The sequence below is a fragment of the Crocodylus porosus genome, unplaced genomic scaffold, assembly GCF_001723895.1.
Source record: "Crocodylus porosus isolate Cpor-Errol unplaced genomic scaffold, CroPor_comp1, whole genome shotgun sequence".
Classification (NCBI taxonomy): Eukaryota; Metazoa; Chordata; order Crocodylia; family Crocodylidae; genus Crocodylus; species Crocodylus porosus.
Window position 1 is genome coordinate 19845902 of NW_017728948.1, and position 23760 is coordinate 19869661.

Sequence of the window (23760 nt, forward strand, 5' to 3'; positions counted from 1 at the left end):
GTGTATTCACTTTACCCCACAGCTTGGTGTCATCTGCGAACTTGAACAGGGTGCTCTCCACACCCTTGTCCAGGTCACTAATGAAGATATTGAACAGCACTGGCCCAAGGACTGAGCCCCGGGGGACTCTGCTGCCCACACCCTCCCAGGTCGACATCGACCTGTCCACCACCACCCTCTGGTTTGCCACCCATGTGACCATGCATTTGTCAGTGCCGCAGTCCCTCAGCTTGCCCACCAGAATTGGGTTGGAGGCTGTGTCGAAGGCCTTCTGGAAGTCCAAGAAGATGACATCAACATCCTCCTTCCCATCTAAGCTCTTTGTTACCTGGTCATAGAAAGTGACCAGGTTAATCAGGCAGGATTGGCCTTGCACGAACCCATGCTGGTTGTGCCTCAACATCATTTCCCCTGCAGGGCTCTCACAAATGTGGCCCTTGATAATTTTTTCAAAGACCTTGGACCTGCCTGAGGTGCATTTGTGGATGCATGACAAGGTACAGTTGGCTTTCCTGACCGCGTGCCCACACTGTCAGCCCATTTTCATATTGGCCTCAATAATGACTCCAAGATCCTTTTCTGCCTCTGCACTGATGAGAAGGGAGTTCCCTAACCTGTAGGTATGGTGCTGGTTCTTCCTCCCCATGTGCATCACCTTGTATTTGTCAGTGTTGAAACCCATCCTATTCTCATCTGCCCACCTCTGTAACCTGTCTAGGTCCAATTGTAGCCTATTCCTTCCTTCTAGCGTTCCCGCTTCTCCCCACAATTGCTGTCCCGAATTGATTTGTCCAGATCTGATTCGAAGATTTGGCCACCACCAAATGGCCATATCTCCAAATCAAACAGGCCCCATCCCACACATGCTGTCCCAGCCCCGTCAATGGCTGCCCCACCCAGCTCTAACTCCTGGCTCTTAAAAAATAAAAAAAAAAAAAGCTTGAGACTCCCCAGCTGCTGCTGGGGGATTGTGGGGTGGAGAAGGGGAGGTGATACCTGCTGTCCCCCACTGCTCCGTGCTGCATGGGGAGCTCTGTCGTGAGCCCCCATCCTCTGCTGTTCAAAAAATAAATTAAAAAAAAAAAGCCCCCACTCACCAGCCCCCACCATGGCCCCTCCCCATTTCCCCAGCCCCACTCTACTCCCTACTTACCAGCATGGAGTCCGGGTCCGGGTTCAGCTCCCTGTGGTGGTAAGCGGGGCTGCCTGAATCTCCGAAGCTCTCCGAGTATTTTTCGAATCGATTCAGACCTCTTTATTGGTCTCCTGATTCAATTCAAATTTAGAGATTCAGCCACTGAATCAGGCCAGATCTCCGAATCGAATCAGTACCTGAAGCTTTGCACAGCTCCAGTAGGGAGTAGCAAAAGATACTGACAACAGAGACAGGTTGTATGCAAGGGCAAGAGGATGAAAATCATATGGATAGGTAAGGTGACAGTCTAAATCAGATTTCTTCTATCACACAAACAGTACAGTTCAGTTAGTTTAAAAAAATTAAAAGTAAAGCCATCACTAGTGTAAAGTTCTGGGTTTTATTTTTGCATGTATAACATTGAGATGGAAGCAAAAGTAATTAAAGTAAAAGGTGCTGTCAATCGCAGAATAAATATTGAGCTAGTTTACAAAATATCCATTAGTAGTAATTGGTTTTCATTTTTTTTTCATTTTCAAATGTTATGCATGTTACACAGTCACCTTAAAATGCATAATAGTGTTCCAAAAACACATGTCCTGCTTCAGGAGAAGAAATCTGTTCCACTCGGGATTTGCATGGCTTCCTCTTTCTGGCGGTGGGTAGCCTCATATACCTCAAAGGAACATAAATATGGGACAAAACTTGCCTGCAGGCAGCCAATAGGAAATGTTAGGAATGGGGGAATGGGTGAACTCCTGTATCTAACTTGGCAGGAAGATGATTTCCATTATGTCAGGACATGGCTTGCTCAGAGGTAGACATCTAGACAAACCAGCTTGCGTGCCTGGAACGGGAAGGGGACCTGCCCACCTTTTGCCCAGTATTTTTGTGATTAGGGCACTTAACTAGAAAATGGGAGATCTGTGTTTTATATCCCACTTATCCTAACAGGGTTTCAACCCACATCTCCACTTTTTCACAGAAGTGCCCTGTAATCACTAGGTGATTGCTAGGTAGGATTGATTGCATGCTCTTTGAAGCTGGCCCACTGGACAACCAAAAATGAAACATGAATGTGCCAGGAAGAGAGCAAGCAAGAGAAAGTATGACTATTATTTATGAGGTAGGTTCTCCTTGTGGAGAATAATCCTGAGTTTGGGGACCCCCCTGCTCCTAGCATTGTTTATGCATTGCATCCAATGCCCGTTTAATGAAAAATGCATGAACGGTACAAGGGAACAGAGGACAGAAAGTGTGAGAGAGAAATGAGAGTGGATGTTCTCTTATATACATACATAATCATTCTGTGCTGATGGCTACAAATGTATGAGTACTCACTAATTTGTCTGATTGATGGATGCAGTATGTTTCCAGGTAAATTTAATATAGACAGGATTAAACATGCAAAAAACCAGACAGCAGTTTAAATGCAAGAGGAGTAAGTCTGCCCTTCATGTTTACAAAGTTTAATTTTTCTTGTTTTTCAGCCATGGAAGAGTTAATAGTTGAGCTGCGTCTGTTTCTTGAACTTTTGGACCATGAATATCTAACATCCACTGTCAGAGAGAAAAAGGCAGTAATAACTAACATTCTCCTGAGGATACAGTCATCAAAAGGTCAGTGCTGGAGACTTGTTGCTTGCAGAATGGGAAGAATTAGCTTGTGCTCAACGAGACAAGGTTTTTTTTTCCTTTCCCCCCAGAAGCCAAATTGAAGCAAACATAGACAAACAAGGAAAAACTAAATGTAACTTTGCTAAGTGTTTTCCTTATGTTAAACAATAAAATGGGATAATGGGCAGGACCTAGCCTACTGAACATATGTTCCACCCTATGAATATAAACATAATCTAACCACAAATTCATTTTACTTTACATGGTGCCAACTAGCGTGTTTTGTGATCTGTGAATTTAGCAGTTACTTTATTTCATTTGTGGCTGTGCCTGCAATTAGTGGTAATGTTGAAAAGTAGTATTACATTATGGAGCATTGACAGCAGCCTGCTGCCATTATACATTTTTTGGCTTTCCAGATCTCCTCCACCTTGCTTTACCTAGAAACAAGCCAATCTCAGTGATATTTTTCATGGTACTCTCTGCAAGGCTAATGTTGCCCCATCTCCCTCTCCCCCACAGGAAATGTTGGGGAGGAAAACAAAAGGGAACCAGAAAGGAATTTTGAGTAATGGTGTTGTTGGATTTTTTTTTAAATGTTGCCACTTAAATAAATCTTTCGTGTCAGCACCCCATTTAAAATAACTTCACCAACTTAACTTTGACCCTGATATTTTCAGAAAGCCCATATGCAACAATCAGTGTGTCAAATTATTAGGCTCTTTTGTAAGTCAAGAAATCTACTCTTGTTGAACAGTAGTACATGTTACATTCCTTACTCCGTCAGTCATTGCACATTATAGCTAAAATGCAGTGGTTACATCATTTTTAATTTGTGTCCTTTCATTCATGCCCTAGTCATTATTCTTGCAGCTGGAATAGAAGGACATAAACAGATCATAAAGAGATAAATATATTAAAATTGTACAAAAACAATGCATTTATTTTTGGAGACTCCATTGCAGTACACTTTTGGAGACTTCAACTATGCTAAAGACTAGTTAAAAATATAGAAGAGGTGAAATCCGAAGATGGGATATCAGCAAAGGAAGTTCAAAATATAGGGAACCTCCCAAATGGCAAATGTCCAGGGCTGGTCACCTTTAGCAGCAAGGTCTATACATCTTCTGATGCCTTGCTTATTTCAAATGTTCAGTCTGTCTTGAACAAGAAGATTGCCTAATTTTGCCTGGAAGCCAGCATAGTTATGCTCCTGAAAAAGGATGAAAATCCAATTGACTGTTGATCAGACTAACGAATGCAGTTAATTAGTCTCAAACAATGAAGTATTGGCTACGGGCTTAGGAAATCAGCTGCGTAGCTTTATTTCAGAAAGAGCCACAGATTATAATATTGAATGAATATTAAGCATTATTCATCACATCAAATATATACAAGTGACTTTCTAACTTTAGATGCTGAAAAAAAACGTTATTTGTTCTACTATACAACTCTTACAGTTAGTGCCATGTTGACTACTATTGTGCTTCATATGGCTTCCAGTCATGAACCAGCAGATCTAGACAAAGCTCCCAAATGCATTACAGATAGAAGCAGGAGGAACATCAGCCCACCTACTGTCAGCACTGACCTAGTGTTGTTTGTGGATGTATTTAAGTTGGTGGGACTGGAAGAGCTACATCCAAGGATGCCGAAAGAATTAGCCAGTGTCATAGCAGAGCAACTGGCATGGTGGTTTGAGCACTCGTGGTACTCAGGTGAGGTCCCAGAGGACTGGAAAAGGGCCAGTGTGGTCCCTATTTTCAAGAAGGGAGGAAGGAGGAGCCGGGTAACTATAGACCAGTTAGTCTTACCTCTATCCTTGGGAAAACCCTTGGAAAAAATTATCAAGGATCACATTTGTAGGAGTCCAGTGGGTAACATAATGCTGAAGGGCAACAAGCACGGGTTCATAGCAGGTGGATCTGTTTCTTTCTATGACCAGGTCACTAAATTCTTAGATGCAGGAGTCGAGGTAGATGTCACCTACTTGGACTTTAAGAAAGCCTTCGACATGGTATCCCATCCTGTTCTTGTAAACAAATTGAATGGCTGTGCCATAGACAATTACACAGTCATGTGGATGGCAAATTGGCTTAAGGGTTGTACTTAGGGAATGATAGTGGACGAATTGGTATCTACCTTAAAAGAGTGGACAGTGGAGTCCCCCAAGCTTTGGTCCTTGGGCCAGTGCTGCTCAATATCTTCATCAGCAACCTGGATGAGGGTGTGGAAAGCACTCTGTCCAAATTTGCAGATGACAGAAAACTATGGGGTAAACACACTGATGCGAAGCAACCAAATCCAGGTGGACCTGGACAGGTTAGAAAAGTGGACAGAGGGCAATGGGATGCAGTTCAACAAGGACAAGTGCAAGGTGCTGCACCTAGGGAGAGGGAATCACCGTCACACCTATAGGCTGGGGGATGACCTTCTCAGCAGCATAGTGGCAGAAAGAGATCTCAAAGTTGTTGTAGACTCCAAGATGAATATGGATTGACAATGTGATGAAGTAATTAGCAGAGCTAACCGCACTTGTCATGCATTGGTAGGTGCATCACAAATAGGTCCAGAGAGGTAATATTTCCCCTCTATGCAGTACTAGTCAGGACGCAATTCAAGAGGAATGTGAACAACTCTGAGAGGGTCCAGAGGAGGGCCACTTGTATGATTGGAAGCCTGCAGGGAAAGCCCTATGAGGAAAGGCAGAGGGACCTGGACCTTTTCAGCCTCTGCAAGAGAAGGCTGAAGCGGGGGGGATCTTGTGGCAGTATACAAATTCACCAGGGGGGTTGGAAATGGGGGGCAGCAGGGAATAGGAAATGCTCTGTGTACCAGAGCACCCCTTGGAATAACCAGGAACAACGGCCACAAGCTGATAGAGAGTAGATTTAGGTTGGACATCAGAAAACTTCTTCGTGTTTAGGATTGCCAGAATCTGGAATGGGCTTCCAACGGAGATGGTGCTGTCCCTTACCTTGGGGGTCTTCAAGAAGAGACTGGATAAGCACCTGGCTGGGATCACATGACCAGAGCACTTTTTTCTGCCACGGGCAGGGGGTCGGACTCAATGATCCACTGAAGTCCCTTCCAATCCTAGCATCCATGAATCTATGAAGCAAGGAGTCAGTCCTGACCTAAAGAGCTTATTATCTCAGACAAGAGCTAACAGGTCAGTAGACAGGGCAGCTCAAAGAAAAAGTCAGACGCTACTGGTTAGTATGGTAGGCAGTCTTATTGTTGTCAAGTTTATGGCCAAGGGCAATCTTAGGGAGAGATCTGAAGGACGATAATTGAGATGTTCTTACATTTAAAGGGAGCTCCTCCTAAGTGGGAGGAACTTGTTTGAAAAAATAGCAATTGAATTGATGATCACTGACAGCCGGTATGAACTGGAGATGGTAATTAACTTGTTGATACTGAGCTTCAGTAGCACCACCTTGCTACCGAGGTTCTTTCTGGTTATGAACTAATGACCATCTAGGATAAATGCAAATATAAATTATAAACAGTCCTGGGAGACGGGACTAAAACCTGGGACTTGCTTGTCTGATAAAAGTGCCTTCATCAGGGGGCTATAGGTATAGACTCATATTCACTTTCGTGCTCTCTCTCTGCTTGTTTTCCTGCTGGTCCCAGAACCCTTGCACTCCTTTTATTTTGTGTGTCAGCTTCAATAGAAGGAATGGAAAGATGCCCAGAATTCAAGAAATTTGTTGACAAATTTTGAACAATTCAGAGAAGAGCCTCAGGAATGACTGAAGGACTGAAATTGTTTTACAGTGAGAGGTTCCAGGAGCTTGTTAAAGATGCTGTGGATGGAAATTGAAAATAGACCAAGTCAATTTAGAAATAAAGCACAAATTCTTACTGGTTAGGGTAATTAATCATTGGAATGATGGCCCAGGTGAAGACTGGCTGTTAAAAGTTCAACATTAAATTCCCCACCAAACTGTTGTTTTGTTTGTTTATGTTCAATGCAGTAAAATAAAGCTATATAACCAAACACAGCAATCATTATATTTGTGGTCATTAAAATAGTGTTGTACCTAGCCTGTGCAGATCTGTGAGGACGGTGTGAGCCACTTATTAAATTATATCAATGGCCTGGCAGAACTACACTTCAAAATCTTTATTACACTTTAAATCTTAGACATCTGAAAAATCAACAGTTTATTTCCATAACTGAAGCAAACCATAGGTAAATTTAAGGATAGTTGGTCAGTAATTATGTGGAAAATGGGAACTGGCTGGATATTCTAGAAGTTCTGGAAATAAACAGAAAAAAGTGTATTTTTTTTTAAAGGTGTAGACATTTATGAAGATTTTTTGAGGGGTGATAGTAGCACTTCCCTGAAACACATAAACTGTAACTTTCTTTTAGCTAATTTTAGCTAAATATTTATATATAATAAATAAACACCCCCCGCCAAGAACTCAGTAAACAGCTGTTCACTAGGGCACCCCTTAGAAAGGCCAGGAGCAATGGATACAAACTCCTGGAAGGCCAGTTCAGGCTTAATACCAGGAAAAAATCCTTCACAGGGTGTCCAGAGTGTGGAATAAACTCCCTCCAGAGGTGGTGCCAGTCACCTACCCTGGAAGTCTTCAAGAGGAGACGGGGCAGTCACCTCACTGGCGTCACTTGACCTCAGTTGTCTTTTCTTGCCTACTGGAGGGGGACTGGGTCCGATGATCCACAAGGTCCCTTCCAGCCCCTAACAATCTATGAATCTATGAATGTGGTAAACTATATATATATAAATTCCCCTTTCGATTTCCCTGCTTCTTGGTTTGAACAAACTGGAGGTTCCAAACAAAAATTCAGTCAACACTGTTTGTTTCACTTTATGAAACCGAGACTTCACTTTCACCCTCCTGGTGCTGCTGCTGCTTAGGGTGGGGCAGGCCTCCGTGCCCCCAAGGGAGGCTGAATGGACCTGGCTGTGCTGGCGGTGGGGTGGCACGTGCCCGCCTATCCTTCCTGCTCCCCATCCCCACCTCCCTCCGCCACAGCTGGAGTGGAGCTGAGCAGGGTGAAGGTGTATGTGGGCTGCTGGCTGTGGGTTTAGGGCTCTCTGCTCTGCTGCTTTTCCCCTTGGGGTCCCACACTGGCCACGTGCCTCCTGACTGCGCAGCAGCAGTAGGTACACTTGCCACTGCTGCCAAGTGGGCAGGGGTGCATGGCTGGCACAGGGCTCCCAGGGCAAAGGCAGCAAAGCAGAGAGCCCCAAGTCTGCAGTGAGCAGCCTGCATCTGCCTCATGCACAAATCTGGGGGAGCACATACCCCTCATGCCATCCTTGGGGGGTGCACACAGTGATGGGGATGCACCCTCTGGATGAGCCACCTGTGCCTCTGTCCCACTCCCAGCCCCAGCCCCAGATTCCATGCAGCACTCTGGCAGAGCAGCACCCCAGCCCCTGTGCTTCCCACTCCCCCCCTCACCATGGGGGCCTTGATCTGCCCCTCTCCCCCCCAACCCTCCTTCCCCTGCATAGACTTACCTGCAGATAGCTGCTCTTCATACTGCCTGGCTGTCTTCCTGGCCATGTGTGTATGTATGGCCATACACATGCACACAGCGCCCCCTGCATCTCGATCTGGGCAGCCCCAAACAGGACCCCTTGCAGGCTAAAATGCTGCCTGCCTGCAAGGGAAAACCCACTGTTCGCCACGGAAACCCAAGCACGCAGGAGCCTCCTGGCCCGAGCCCTGTGGGCCTGTACATTAATCCATCTCTGCCAGTCTCAGCCTGGCACACTGCACACAGCACAGGGGACTGGTCTGAGGGGCCAATCTGGACCGGTCCCAGATCCAGCACGCAGGGCCAACCTGACTTGGGCATCACATGCATCACATGTCCTGAACTGGCCCCGCATGCAATATGTGCCTTGGTCCGGCTCCATGCCCCACAAGCTATATGTGGCAGGCAGCGACCCAAGGCCTGCAGGCAGTACCGTGGTCCATATCTTTGAGACCCCTGGAATAAATGGTGGGTTATTAGGGCATACAGTTTGGCTACTGTCAAACAGAAAAGTATGAAAAACTTGAGGAAATCTAGGTTTATATATTCAGTATGACTAATTTTGATTCTTTTTCTTAGTAAGAAATCCCTTTCTTGTTACCATTAAAACAGAACAAACAGATATGGATAAAAAAATTTAACATACAGTTGTTCCCCATAAAGAGTCACAGCTCAGCTGTAACATTTTTCAAAATACATTATTTTGGAATATTTCCCAAGAAAAATCTCTAAACTAGATTTTTAAGAAGAAAGAGGAATCTCTGGCACCTCGTCAGTTTACTTTATTGGCTTTGTTTTTCCTTTCCATTACTTCACACCCAGTGGGACTAAGTTGTTATGACAGGAAACATTTCATCATTGATTACACTTTTGAGAATCGTATGGCTTTGGCCAAATGATGTCCATTTGGCTGTGTAAATATATATTTAAAAAGTAAACAAAATGCTAGGAACAAAATTCAGCCCAAGGGGTAAACACTAAGCAGGCTGCAACTGCATTGATTGAATGTATGCCAACACAATGCACCCTAATCTCCCCATCTGATTTTTTTTTGATGAACTATACCGTGTTTCTATGACGTGCTCGAGTTTTGACTGGGATTCCCACCTTAGAATCCCAGAACCAGCCAGTTGTTACCTCTTTATGACCAACAGTCAGAGGTTAATACTTTCCTTTTTTTCAGGGGTAGTTACACTAAAGAAAATGTGTTCCTGTGAGGGCTTTTCAAATCTATAATCCTCATAAAGGAATTGCTTCTAGTCCCATGCTCTCCAGCTGGATCATGGGCACAGCCTCCAGCCAGTGGGCAGCTGAGCTGGGGCAGCTGGAAGCAGCATTCATGCTATTGCTGCTTCTCTAATCTCTGCCCCTGCAACACAGCTCCTAGCTATGGAGCCCTGGACCACCAGCTGGAAGTGGTGCCCCCACTGCAGCTGGGGGAAGGGAGCGCAAGCAGTGGCAGTCCAGGTGTAGTTTCCAGGTGCCTGATCTGAGCACAGTTCTTCTTGCCAAGCAGTTTTGTATCTGGCCGAACCAGATTAGCTTTGTTTTTTATAGGAAGTTTCTTGTGTGTATATATTTATTCTGTTTAATTAGAAGTGTGAACCATCAGTGTATAACTATTGTGTTGGCAACACATTTAACAGCGCTTTGAAAGTGAATTAAGATCTGGCAATAAGTTTGAGAAGAAAGGTTGTAGTCTGGACATTTAAGATTGCACTAATTAGTCACTGCTCTGCCATTTTTAAGGTAGAAAAATCTCTGATTTGCACTGGTTAAGTTTGGATGCCAAAAATATTCCATTTTATATCGGTGTAATATAGGTTAAAATGTTCCGTTTTACTTATAAATGATGTTCAGAAGTACTTTGAACTTAATTATGGATGGATTGAGTGCCCATTAGATAGATATGGTAGAACAGCATCCCATTTTAGCATTTTAGTGATTACTGTTTTTAAGTGAAACGTATTTCTCCTCTTTAGGTTTTGAAATAAAAGAACATGTACAAAAACAAGAAGTCTCCAATAGCTTACCTGCCCCTCCTCAGATGCCTCTGCCAGAGATACCTCAGCAATGGCTGGTGAGTGTTATTGTAACTAATAATTAGAAAATATTTCTTTACTACTGTTGTAATAACTTCTAACATAATTAAAGGAAAGTTGCTCTGAGCAAGGCAGAGAATGTCATGTGACACAACTTCCTTTCTGTAATATATAATTAACAAAATAAAGGTCTAAAACCTTCAACTGATTTTGTCTTGCAGGAAAAAATAAAGTTTCTTTTTCTAAAGACTTGTTCAGCAAAGGTCATTCCATAGTTCAGGAAATTCCCTAAAAAATAAATGAAAATTACAGAGATGCCTCTAGAAAATATAATCCTTGACTGAGATCTGCTTTTAAAATCCTCCAGTTGGTAACAGCTGTCTTGTTGAAAAGTAATCTAATAAGCAAGTTTTAATCTTTCTTAGTTATTCACTTGGCAATAATTCTGAAGAGTACAAGCATATTATGAGAACAGCATTTGAAAAGACTTGTTTTGACAGTTAAATAATGCTTTTTTTTCTTTTTCTTATTTGTTACCAATTTATATTTGTGTATTGTTTCAGAAAAGTTTGAGTGCTCGCTAAAATCTAGTTTTATAGTGTAGAAATGTATGGGAGGTGGAGCTTGCAAGGTACTGTATTTACATGAATATAAAATGGCCCTGAATATATGTTGATCTGCCCTCCCAATAATTATACTCTCTCTATGGAAAATCTATCAATTTGTTATCATTTTTCAGTTATAGAATCTAAATACTGGAGGGCTGTCTTGAATCTTACCCACCCTGCACTGCTACAGCAGGAAAAACAGCAGCTGGGGAGGGGGTCGGGTGGCCCCCTTGCCCTCTGCCCTGCCCACTTCTTCCTCCTGTAGCCTTTCTGTCCACCCACCCCCACCACTTGCACCCCCAGCACCCTACAGCCTTCCCCTGCTCCCCCCCACCCTCCATTTACTATCAAATAGCTTGGAGCACAGCACGTGGAAAGCTTGCCTGGCCATGCAGCAGTGTCGTGCTGCTGATCACCTGGGCAAGGGAAAGAATTCCCATGTGCTCCATGCCGGGGAAAGACCCAAGCTGCAGCCAGAGTGGAGCTGTGCCTGGACGGTAAGTAGGCAGGAAGGCAGAAGCTGCAGAGGGGAAGGCAGGTGGTGGGGGGTTAAAGAGGCTGCTGTGGGTCTGACTGACCCAGACTCAGGCAGCAGCTGCTGCTTGCTTCCTCCCTCCCTCCACTTTGTATGCAGATATAAGGTATGGGGCTCCCCCGACCCAATCCCATGATGACTGGGGGGAAATCCTTGTTTTATATTCAAGTAAATTCTGTAGTTTTCAGTATTCTTTTATATGGAAGTGAGGCTGGATAATCTAGCTCTTTTGTTTCAGTCTCTCCCTGAATTATCTCTTATCCAAGTTGTTTTAGTACACTTAAGTTTACTCACCTGGCAAAGTAATAGCAGCCAGTGACTGTGGAAAATCAGTAAAGGGCTTATGATTTGCCTTGTCTGGTATTCTGTATGGGCTGTGCTGGTAGCAGATGGTGTAGGAAAAGGTACAAAAAGTCCTAAGGCGGGCAGTCCTGAATGACCTGGTCATAGTTTCTTTCATATCACTGTAAGCTAGCATTCGGTTTTTGCCCTTAAATATTAGGATTTTTTTCTAATAGGTTTTCTAACCACTTGGAAGAGGAACATTTTGTTAGTAACATCCATACAAAGAATGTGCACATAAAGTTTGTCAATCCTCAGCTAAAATATATATGAATATTCTTTGCAGATAGGTACATCATTTTGCAATAGATATTAGTTAATTAAAAAATGAACAAATTTAATATGCATTTGAAACTAGTGCGTTTATTCCAAGCTTTATAGTGCTTGCAAATGATTTTTTTCGTATGAGAAGTAAATAGCATAAAAACAAGGAATTACTGAAGAAAAATAAGAACATGACATGTAAAATGCCTGTGTATTGTTTTGAAAATGCGGCCTTTCAGTACAGACTCCAGAGATTCAAGATAACTTTTACTCTGTCACTCTCTGGTATTTGAATAGGCTTCATTTAATAAAGTTCAGAAATTGCCATCTGAGTTCTTCCAGTCACTAAAAAGTAATCTGCCTGGTTTTCTTCTCTCTTATGAAAGTATATAAATATTATTAATCCTGATGAAGCTGATTAAGCATCTGTTAAAATTGGTAAGGGATAAAACTGGTATGTAGTTTGAATATGGAATGTGGTTTGAAAACTGGTATGTCAATCATGTTTTGCAGCTCTGCTCTTTTAAATTCTGAAGTAATAAAAGCATTGCTGTAAGATATTGTGAGGAACTGCTTAAAGTTAGAGCCAGCTAAAGTAAGTGGCCTTAAACAGAAACAGTAGTATAACTAAAGTGGGGGGCAATCAGGGTAGCAGCCCCAGGTACGAACTTAGATGGAGGGTGCAAACATAACAGCTGCTGCTGCTACAGACCAGCTGCGCCACCCCTGCCAGCAGTCTGGCAGCTGGCACTGCCCTGTTAGGCCTCTAAACAGAAGTGATTCTGGCTATGAAAATAGTGCCATTTTTGTGTATGGGATGCTTCAGTTTCCTGGAAAATCAGGTTGTGTGTGTACTGAGTCCTGAGGAATCTGAGGCCTTCAATTAAGGATCCAGGAGTACTGTGAAATTGTAGCATTTTGTATGGCTCATCTCTCTGAATTTTATCCCTCTGCCTTTGAACTGATAATTAGAGTACCCAGTATTTGACTGTAGAAAGCAGATAGCTTTGGGTGGGGGAACACAGCTCAAGGGCAGTCCCATGTGCCAGCTACCTCTCAACTGAGAAACCAGCGTTACATTATTAATTCTGATTAATGTCTTTAGTGGGTTATGGAATAGAGAAAGTTCCCACACAATTTACTGAGTCATTTGATGCACCTGGCTGGGGGAGTATTTGGTTGATGCACAATTTCACAATGATTGCACACTTAATTCATACAACACAATTTTATTTTAAAATTCCTTCCTATGCATATAACACTGCTTAGCTTCAAGAAAAACCACAAACATTAAAAACACAATAACTACATATATTAGAAACAATGCTCTAAACGCACTTCCTTCCCAAACAATGCTATAAGAATTAGTATTACAAAAACAACTACAATTACAAGTAAAGGTTATTTCTTATGGAATACTTACAATCCTAGAATTCCTAGAAACCTGATCCCCAAAGATACTTTCATTCTTTAGTTATGGTTTTAGGGTTGGTCTCAGCAGTGATAGGAACAAGCCCCCTTCCTTCGGTCCCACTTGGGCGCTCTGCAGCTTCAGCGTGAATGGGAGCTCTTGTTCACGGAGAGGGTGGTTCAGGTGATCAGTCTGATCCGGCCTAGACTTGCGATTCTTCCTTCAGTGTTCTGCAAGAGAGGTTACCTCCAAATTGGGACTGTAGGTTACAGTTTTTATTGGGTGAGTTGCCATCTTGGATCCCTCTTACCCAAACCTGTCACTACTCCCAAATTCGGGCTCCGATCTTTTACCCAACAGATTCCTTTCCTGGGTCGTCTTTGGGAAATTTTCCATACCACTGCTGTGACCTCTTGCCAACCCCTTTCCAAAAGTCCCTAGGTTTCGCTCTCTCTGAATGTTTGCCTAAGGGTCACTTTTAGGTTAACTTTGTTAAAGGCCTCTAGAGATAAAATTCAAAAACCAAGACATTCAGCAGATTCGCTGCAAGGCCTCTAAAGATAAAATTCAAAATCAAGACGTTCACCACATAGGCAAAAACAAGCAATGACCCTAGATAAAAGATGAACCTTGCCTTTTTTTCTAAACTGGCTAATGGGTATATATTACAAGCATTCAAACTATTACATTCAATATGACAATTAATAATGGTTAAAATTATTTTGATAGGGGATGGAAAGTATAAATGAAGTCATGGCTTTATAAACATTGTTTTAGCTGTATTGAACTGTATGTAGTTTTGGCTTTTTCTTTCCAAACAAAGGCTTTTCTCCAGTATGTTGCTGTTTTATTATATACTTTTATCACTTGCGTAGAGTGGAAATTGAACATTGCTTTTTTCTCTGTCCTACCAGTAGTACTGCTCATACTTCCTCTGGAGTTTGGGCTGTGCTCTCTGAAGCAGATGCTGCCTATCTTGAGCTGATGTGCTCAGGAAAGGCAGAGAACTGAGCTGATTTTATTTTTCCATAATGAAAGAGGTAAATTTTTTTCTGTTCCTTTTCTCAGTCCTGTTTACTGGTACCGGCAGGTACTGCTGTTTCTTGGTTCTTTTTTTCTAGTTGAAGTGCCACATTGAGGTCTGTTAGGAAGTGTCACGGGCAATATGACTATTTAGTTTGTAAGCTCTCCAAGGGCAGAGGCTACCTGTTACTAACCTTTGAATAGTACTTAGTGCTGTGGAGCCTGTCTTGGGCAGGAGCCCTTATGTTGCTGAAATGCATGTATTTAGTTTGAGCAAAGAGTGAAAATCTCCATGCTGAATATGAAGCTGTTGTGCTTCTTCATTCTTCTTGTTCCCAGCAGTACTGGGAAAGACTCTTTAGGGTGTGCTTTGTTTTTAAATTTAATTTTCAGCACATCAAATTAAGTTTCATTGACACAGAAAGTCGTTGGCATTCAAAGAGTTCTCAGTTCAAAACATTTCAGACATCCTTCCTTTACATTTAGGGCCACATGGGTGAGAAGAAATGCAGTGTTCTTCAAAGCAGTAGCTGGAGCCTACTACAGGTTTCCCTTGCTTTATGCAGGTTCTGTATGTGGGAATTTGCTCTTATGTGATGACCGGTTTTATACCAAAAATTTGTTATATGAGAGGTAAATTCATTCTTATGTGATCAGTATGGTGGAAGGCCGCAGTCAGCTGTGGTGCATTGTGAGAGTGTCACACACCAAAATATAGTCTCCTGTGTGGATCTGTACTCCTCGCTTGTTGTCTGTGATACGTGTTTCTGTAGTTGCCATCCATCCCCATTACGATAGTGCGCTGTGCTTGTGTGTATTGTCTGCTTTTGATGAGTACCAAAATTGTCTTGTAGAAGTGGTAGAAATGGGTCTGGGGTCAGTACAATTGAGGTCTCGGAACAAAGAAAAGAACAATAAACTCCTTACCTAGCACATCAAGATAATATTTGAACCCAAGACAATATTTGAACCTCCGCGCTGGCTGGCAAGCAGTAGAAGGGCAGAGTCCCCTCTCCCAGCACTGATGTGGGCGCAGCAGCACTGGGAGTGGGGGCTATACCCCTCTGCCGCTTGTCCCCTTCCACCCAGAGCAAGCTGCAGCTGCTCCCCCCTCCCCCCCGCAGCAGCTGGGCAAGCAGCAGCAGGGCAGAGCCCCCGCTCTGAGCACTAACACACCTGCCTCCTGTGCCCCTCTGCCCCCCTCCCTGAGTAATGTCCCCCCACCCCACTCCAGCTGGGCAACTTGTCCCAGTCCCAGCCCTAAGCCCTACCGCCCGCATGCCCTTTCCCTCCCCCTCTTCCAACCCCAACAGACTTACCAGCAGGAGGCAGCTGTGTTGGCTGCCTGTTTAATTTATGTTATGGCCAAATCTCTGAAGTAGCGCCAAATCTTTTGAATCTGATTCAGCCGAATCGATTTGGGACACTGATTCGAATCTACAAATCAAATCACTGTCCTCCAAATTGACTGAATCCAAATCCACAGTGAATACTTGCCGCTTTGCACAGGCATAGTGTTTACCCTGTCTCTAAGTCTGCATGAACTATCCCGTAGAAGATGTCACTGTGATACTGTTTTGAGTTGAAAGGCAGGGTAGATTTGCACGCTGCAGACTGGTAAAGCGTAAGCTTTCATGAGCCTGAGCTAGCTTTATCAGGTTGAGTGAAAGGACATGCACGAAGCAGCATATCAAATAGAGAGCGTGATTTGAATACAAAATGCAGGGAAAGTGGGGAGAGGAGGGAGGAGGGAAAGTTTTGGGAAAAGCAAATAAGCAACATACCTGTAGGGATAAAGTGGTCACAAAACTAATCCAGGTAATGGGATAAGAATCTGTAGTCTCTGTTTAGACCATATTTAACACAATCCAATCCATGGATGATTTTATGTTCTGCAGTTTCCTGTTCAAGTTTGTTTTTAAAGTTTTGTTGTCTAAAAACATCTACGCTAAACTCAGGGATGGACTGCCCAGGGGTAATAAAATGTTCTGCCACAGACTTCTCTTTCTGGAACTGATGTCCTTTTTGTCCCTGTGGGTATATTATTTGTTTGTCTCTTCCAGTTCTGCTGCCCCTCCTCTCTCTCCCTTGTCTTCCTCCCTTCTCTGTCCTTTACATTCAAATCTCTCTATTTGCTGGGCTGCTTTGTGTATGTCCTTTCACAGCATCTAATGAAGTGAACTTGGCCTTTTGAAAGATTATGCTATACATCTCTGATTTAGTTAATCTGCAAAGGTGCAAATCTATCCTGTCCTTTGCCTGGATTTAGAGTGACACAACTACTCTCTCTGCTCTTGAGTTTAAAGGATGGACAAGCACCAACTCTTAACTCATGAGTTTGGAATAGAAAAGTTGCTGATGCTCTGCTCTCTGCTCAGCTGCTTCTGGTTTAATGCCTGAGCTCTCATCTCTGTGGTATCACCCAAGCTGATTTAAAAATACATTTTACAGCAAAGCAATGAAATAACATCCTGTGTGTCCTGCTGCTCAAATGTGCCTGAGGAAGGCTAGCATAAATTATCCACAGCATGATAGTGACAGTACATTTATAACCTCTATGCGTTTGCTTGTCCTGTTACATCTGACTGTCAGTGATTTCAGAGATAATGCTCTATGCTGTCCAAAAACAACCAAAATGCAAAAAGCATGGTTTGCTATTTTTGCATGAATTTCGCAGCAAAACTGGATACATTTCTTTGTTTTTCCTGGAATGCTGACAATCTAGTAATTATTTAACTGCAACAAGTGTTCAGCAATATGCCAGACCCCCTGTAGGTATAAATCAAAGGAATAGGTCAATTCTTCCTTTACCCCCCCTTCACTCCTCAACATACGTTACACACTCACGCTGTAGGAGTGTTCCATCTAAATGTGTTTCCTATTGTGGGTTTTAACAATCTCCCTTCATCTGGCTATCTTGTAGGTATACTCTCAGACTTTTATAGAAAATACCAAAAAAGAGACCGTGCCCTTGGAGAAGAAAATACGTAATAAAATCAAAAGATTTTTTTGAAGTGAGATGTCCTCAGTTCCATGAATCAGTTTTTGAACAGAAAAAAAAACCGGTTTTATGAGGTTTCTTGAAATGTGCAGATAGGTCTTAGGATTTAGGAAAAATAAATTCTTTAATATTAAAAATAAACTTGTATTTCTGTATTTTATCTCAAGATGTCTTTAAGAGTTGAATATTTCTAATTTTTTCTGGTTTTGCTTTTTAATCAGAGAGTCCCAAAGCTAATGGATTTGAAAAATGTTCTCAATTAAATCTCTATTTTAAAATGTTAAAGGATTGAATTGTATAAATTTGGTAAAAGTTTACAGGCTAAAGACCTTTGATTTAAGCCTGGATAATTATCTCATTGTAAAAGGCCTTTGGATAAGGTCTTCAGCAATGAACTAGAATAGGCCTTATAGGTCGTTAACTCAGTTCCTTGCTGTGGCAGGAAATCACATCAGTTAATCCCTTTCACAAATTTATCAAGCCCAGTTTTAAAACTATTAGGCTTCACAACTGCAGTTGAATCTTAATACTCTAGGGAACCTATACACGTGCCCAAAACCTGCTCTCCAGCGTGTTCCAATTAAAACTCGATCAATCGAGTCTAATTAGAAGGCTCCAGCAGCCTTGGTGTCTTGTGTATTCAGCATCCCCACATTTCAAAATGGCAGCAGGGTGCTTTAACTAAAACTCATTGAACAAGCTTTAATTAAAGTGCCTCCAGCCACCATTTTGAAGGGTGGGATGCTGGATATGTGAGATGCTGTGGGTGTTTTAATTAGAGCGACTCCCAAGAGCTGCTGCAGTTAAAATGCCCTCTCCCCCCAATCCTGGAGCACATTTAATGATGCCCTTTATGCTTAGGACCCTTGTACTTTCCAGCCTAAAGCAAGTTGTGTTATTTGTTCTTTTGGCAGCATTGTTATTTTACTTAAATACCATATTTACTTGAATAGAAGATGACCCTGATTATGATTGACCCCTCAATAATTAGATTCTATATATGAAAAATGTATAAATTAGTTATAATTTTCCAAGATATAGAATCTAATTATTGGAGGTTTGCCTTGAACTTGTTCCCTTCCCAGTAGTAGAGCAGGGAAAATAAAGATGTGGGGAGCAGGGGAAGAGATCAGGTAGCTCTTTGCTCTCTGCTTCCTGTCCCAGCCACCAGCGGGAGGGTTTGGGATTGAAAGAGTGGTTGGGAGTGAAAAGGTAAGAAAGGTTTATTGATTTAACACACACACATCTACATGTAGTATAAACAAGGCAACAATAACAGACAGTAATATCTCGTGTCAACAACTTATCGGCAGTCCCCTCTGATGCCTAGTGTATGACAAGTCTCTCTCTATAAAGCTCAGCGAAGTCAAGCATCTCTGATCTGTGCTGTCCAGGGGGGTACTGGGAAGGACCCTGGGGCTCCTTGAGAACTGCCAGCCCACCAAACCCAGGTCAGCAGCCTATCTTGAAAATGGTCAGCAGCTTCCTTTACAACACTGTATCTTCCTTCTGCCAATTCCTGGACATGCCAGCAAATTTATAGCTACCTAAGCTATGCTGTTGGTCTACAGCTACTCACAATCTTATACCTACATATTTCCTTATATAGCTAACAGTAGTTTCGTAGTTTCTAGGGTCAGAAGGGACCTGAGTAGATCATCTAATCTGACCACCTGCCATGGCAGGAAAGAGTACTGGAGTCAAACAACCCCAGCAAGGTGTACATCTAGACTGCTCTAAAAGACCCCCAGGGTAGGAGCCTGCACCACTTCTCTTGGAAGTTGGTTCCAGATCCTAGCCGCCTTGACCGTGAAGTAGCGCCTCCTGATATCTAACCTAAATCTACCCTCTGCCAGCTTGTGACTGTTATTCCTGGTCACTCCTGGCAGTGCTCGGGGGAACAGGGACTCCCCCAGTACCTGCTGGTCCCCTCTGACTAGTTTGTAACAGACCACCAGATCCCCCCTCAGCCTTCTCTTGTGGAGGCTGAACAGGTTCAGGTCCCGTAGCCTCTCCTCGTAGGGCCTGCCCTGCTGCCCCCTGATCATGAGGGTGGCCCTCCTCTGGACCCTCTCCATGCTGTCCACATCCCTCTTGAAGTGCGGCGCCCGGAACTGGTCTCCAGCTGTGGCCTGACCAGTGCAAGTACAATAGCAGTACAAGCATTTGTGTTGCACCATATAAGGTCAATTTTAGCTGCGCCACTACTTAACTGCTTACGAGGCCTCATAACAGTTTTCTTTAAACTTTAACTAAACCTCTTAGCTATAATATATTTTGCAAAACATAGACAAACAACAGGAAACACCTGGTCTTGCTCCATCACAGGGCACTCAGCAAGCACTTCACTTCAAGCAGGCACAACTCCTGACTGTCACAGCTTCCCCCAGCTTTTTCACCCTGCAGTCCCTTTCCCCTCTCCTTACTGTCAGACTCTCCTCTCCCTGAGCACATGGAAGTGAGGAGCAAAACTGAAAACAGTAAACAACACAGGTACTCTATAAACACACTTTTCAGTAGTACAAACTGTGCATGATGTTCATACAAAGCAAAAAGGCTCATGATTTACCATGTAGTTTATTGGGCTGGGCCCCACCAGAATCAATAGCATTTCAAGCCATGGTGGCCCTGCAGCTCAGCACTGCTCAGTATGGCTGTGTACCCCAGATACCTCTTCACAAAGGAGCCATGTACTAATAAGCCCTCAACCCCTGACTGGAACCAGGTATTCTTGTCATGAATCCTAACATACTCCAGTGAAGATCCAGCTTCACCTCTGGGAGAACAGAGCCATGCTAATCATATGTGCCTGGTTAAGAGAGTGGATGACACAGGGATTCTGGGTCAGCTGCTTGGGACCCTGTTTAGTGATGTTTGCTGGAAGTTTAAGGCTGGTGAAAATGCAGTGATTAATGGAAATGGGAAAGAAAGGAGCAGCTCAGTTATGAGAATGAAGAGGAAATCAAAATGTATGCAATGTTGTGGCTTACCGTGACTTGAAAAAGTGTTGGTGATGAGGTGATTTATGCTTAATGGACACTACCATTATTCAGACGAGCTATACTAATCTATCCTTGTGGCAGGTTTCCGTAAGCACCTTGGTCTTTTGGCTAAGATCAAATGTAGCATTTTTGGCACCAAGGGGAGAGCGTCAGGGCTGGTTCTGACCTTCCCAGTACCAGCCTGGTATTGCAGTACCTCCAGACTCCGTGCCAGTTTTCTGCGGAGGGAACATCTGCCCTTTTCTTTTTCTTTTTCTTAAGACCCATACAAGAGAAAAACGGTTCTCATCAGCATTTTTGGTGCAAAGGGAGGGTGTTGGAGCTTGCTCTGGCCTGTCCGAGTGCTGGCCTGCTATTGCAGTACCTCCAGGCCCAGTGCTTGTTTCCTTCTGGGGAAGCAGCAACTGCTCTCTTTTTTCATTTTTTAAAGGGTTTTATAGACATGCTCAGCGTTGGCTGTATTTAATGAACTTCATAGTTGATTTGTATTACTGAGCACATGCTGCTTTTGGCAGCAGCTTTATGATAGACGGTGTATTTAGTGAGATTCCCTTGTATGAGATTAAAAGACAATGGGCTCTTTTTCTATGCTGATTGGGAGTGGGAGAGTCATCTTGTATTTAGGTAAATACAGTAGTTCTTTTCTCCCGTTATTCTTACTCTGGACATTCTCAGAGAGAGCAATCTTGTCTACTTTCCATTCTCTGATCATCCCAGACCCTCTCCTTTGAGCCTCTCCAGTTCTGAACTCATCGTTCATGAATTCATCTTTCTTGAAGTGAGTCTTCTACTTTTTTCAGTAAGAGTGAGGTTTCACCTGGAGGACTGTGTCCAGGTTTGGGCACAATGTTTCTAAAAAAAAGATGTGGGCAAATTTAGGAAGTGCCCAGAAGAAAGCAACCAAATTATCAGAAGCCTAGAAAACATGATGTATGAGAAAAGTTGGAAAAATAGAGGCTATCTTTAGTCTGGGGAAGAGACATTTAGGAACAGGGAGGAGGTGATAACAGTCTTCAAGTATAAACAGCTGGTGGTTGACTGTCCTCTGCATCTATGCCGGCAGCGATTCTTAACCAGAGTTCTGCAGCACTTGGGGTACCACACAATGTTAGCACTGTTAGGTGTGAAATATGATTCACAAGATGAACCCTGAGACTTCAAATAGGAATTCAGAATGTTAAAAGCATTCTGATGTGCTGGCGTCTTCCTGAGTTGTTTGCAGCTAAAAAATTGTTCTACTGTTTTTCTGTAGTCAAAAATAAGTTAAATTTTAAGAACTGGAATTTTTTTTAGAGGTGCATTGAGTCTAATGAAGGATTCCTTGAGCCTTAAAAAGTTGAGAACCACTGAGCTACAGCCTTAAATTACAACAAGAAAAATGTTAAGATGGGTATTAGAAATAACTTTCTAAGGGAGTGACTAAGTATTAGAAGAAATTACCTAGAGAGATTGTGAAGGTTTTTAAGTCCTTGGATAGTTTGGACAGGGATGATCTTGTTGCGAGCAAGACCTTGAACCAAATAACCTCCTCAAGTCTCAAATTATCCAGGACTTCTGTGATTCTGTACTGACTAAAAATATTTCATTGTTTCTATTCCCTTTATTATCTGTGCTTATATGTGACTAAGGTCTGAGAGGAAAACTTTATGCATTGTTGGTGCTTCCTTCAGTAAGACTCACTTCAAGAAAGATGAATTCAAGAATGATGAGTTCAAAACCGGAGAAGGCTCAAAGAAGAGGGTCTGGGACGCTCAGAGAATGGAAAGCCTATCATAGAAGAGTAAGATTTGCTCTTACAGTCCTGTTGTGATCGTTTGTTATTTGTGGGGAGAGGTAGTTAGCCTGCAGCCTAAAGTTAAGCTGAAGGCATGGAAGGATAGCATCTTACAGTCTAACTTCTCCAGGCTAACTCTTGAACAGGTTAGTCTGTAAGGTGCTATTCTGCCTTGCCAGTTGTTATCTGGGTAAAACTGCTGTTTGGTAAGTTTGACAATAGAGATGGTGTAAAGAGATGGTTGGCAACATATAACCTGTAGCTGGATCTTGCCCACAGAGCTAGAGGGTTTTGCCCATATCTGTGCGAGGGCCAGGCAGCATGAAGCTGTGCCTGTACAACTACTGCTGCTTCCCAGGCTCCCAGCTTTGGTTGAGTGTTTTTGGTGACACACCAGTGATGGGGGAGTTTTCCCTGCTCCTGCATTGTGGCTTGGCAGCTGGGAGCTACTGCCACTTCTCCCAGCTCCCCACCTCTCCAGGAGCTTTACCAAGTCCAGGAATCTGAAGATGGTGTTTGTATAACTGCCACTTCTTCTGCTCCTTTGTATCCCCCTCAGCTGCAGATGGGCACTGCTTCCAGCTGGTGGGGACCTGTCCATGGCAGGGAAGAGTCCTGGTGGGAAGAAGCAATGGTAGTGCGGACACAGTTTGCAGATACTGGCTCCTGGCGCAGCTGACTCAAAGCTATGCCCACATCATAGCCAAAGAGCAGGAAGCCTGAGGGAAGCAGTGGCAGCATGGGTGCAGCTCCTAGCTGCCTGGCTCCAGTGTGGGCATGGGGAAGTCTCCCACCACTGACGTGCTGCTGGAGCCATTTAGCTCACATTGGACCAGAGCCAGGCTGTTCTGGCCCGCAGCCTGTAAGATGTTGCCAGCCCCTAGTGAAAATGTTTCAAATTCAGGAAACATCACTCCTACCATAGGCAGTGTGGTTTATGCAATACTCTACTGTAGTCTGTACACAGTTGTGCTGTTGCCAGTTCCTGCAGCCTTTTGTTATCTGAACCCGGAGACATATTCCAGACATATAGGGCAGGGGTTAGCAACATTTTTGGGTAGCGTGCCAAAAGCACCCGCAACCTCGATTTGTAAGATGTTGGCGTGCCAAGGGCAGGTGGCAGGGGAGCCATGAGGGGCCCAATCCTTGTGGCAGCGCAGCCCCAGCCCCTTCCCTGCTATCTGCTCCGAGGTGTGCGTGACAAGCAAAATGCCTTTGCGTGCCATACTCTGGCACGCATGCCAGGGGTTTCCTACCCCTGATATAGGGTATTCAAATAAAGGAATCTGAACATTGTAAGGATATGTAAAGATGACATTGCTGAATTGACTGTATCCTTCACCAAAAAATACAGGACTAGTTTTTACTTGATTGTTAGATCTCAACTGGTAATGTTTCTAACTGGCAGCTGGTATACTTTTTAAAACAAGATTTGCGATGATGTAGGAAAATACGTGGAAGTACATGTGAAGAACTCCAA

General features: G+C 43.3%; 1 protein-coding gene and 1 long non-coding RNA gene across 4 annotated transcripts in view; one reads left to right on the forward strand and one right to left on the reverse strand.

Moving 5' to 3' along the window:
• The window catches only part of AFAP1 (actin filament associated protein 1), a 142384-nt gene that overhangs the window by 27706 nt on the left and 90918 nt on the right, over positions 1 to 23760 (forward strand). For all 3 annotated transcript variants that reach the window (XM_019552881.1, XM_019552880.1, XM_019552882.1), the window contains exons 2-3: positions 2626 to 2754; positions 10261 to 10358. In XM_019552881.1, the coding sequence (XP_019408426.1) occupies positions 2626 to 2754; positions 10261 to 10358 (227 nt within the window). The remainder of the gene's footprint in view (positions 1 to 2625; positions 2755 to 10260; positions 10359 to 23760) is intronic.
• On the reverse strand, positions 458 to 23414 carry LOC109322059. The gene is made up of 3 exons (XR_002104297.1): positions 23308 to 23414; positions 518 to 529; positions 458 to 468 (listed from the first exon to the last, which is right to left on the reverse strand). It is a non-coding gene; the product is annotated as an uncharacterized LOC109322059 (long non-coding RNA).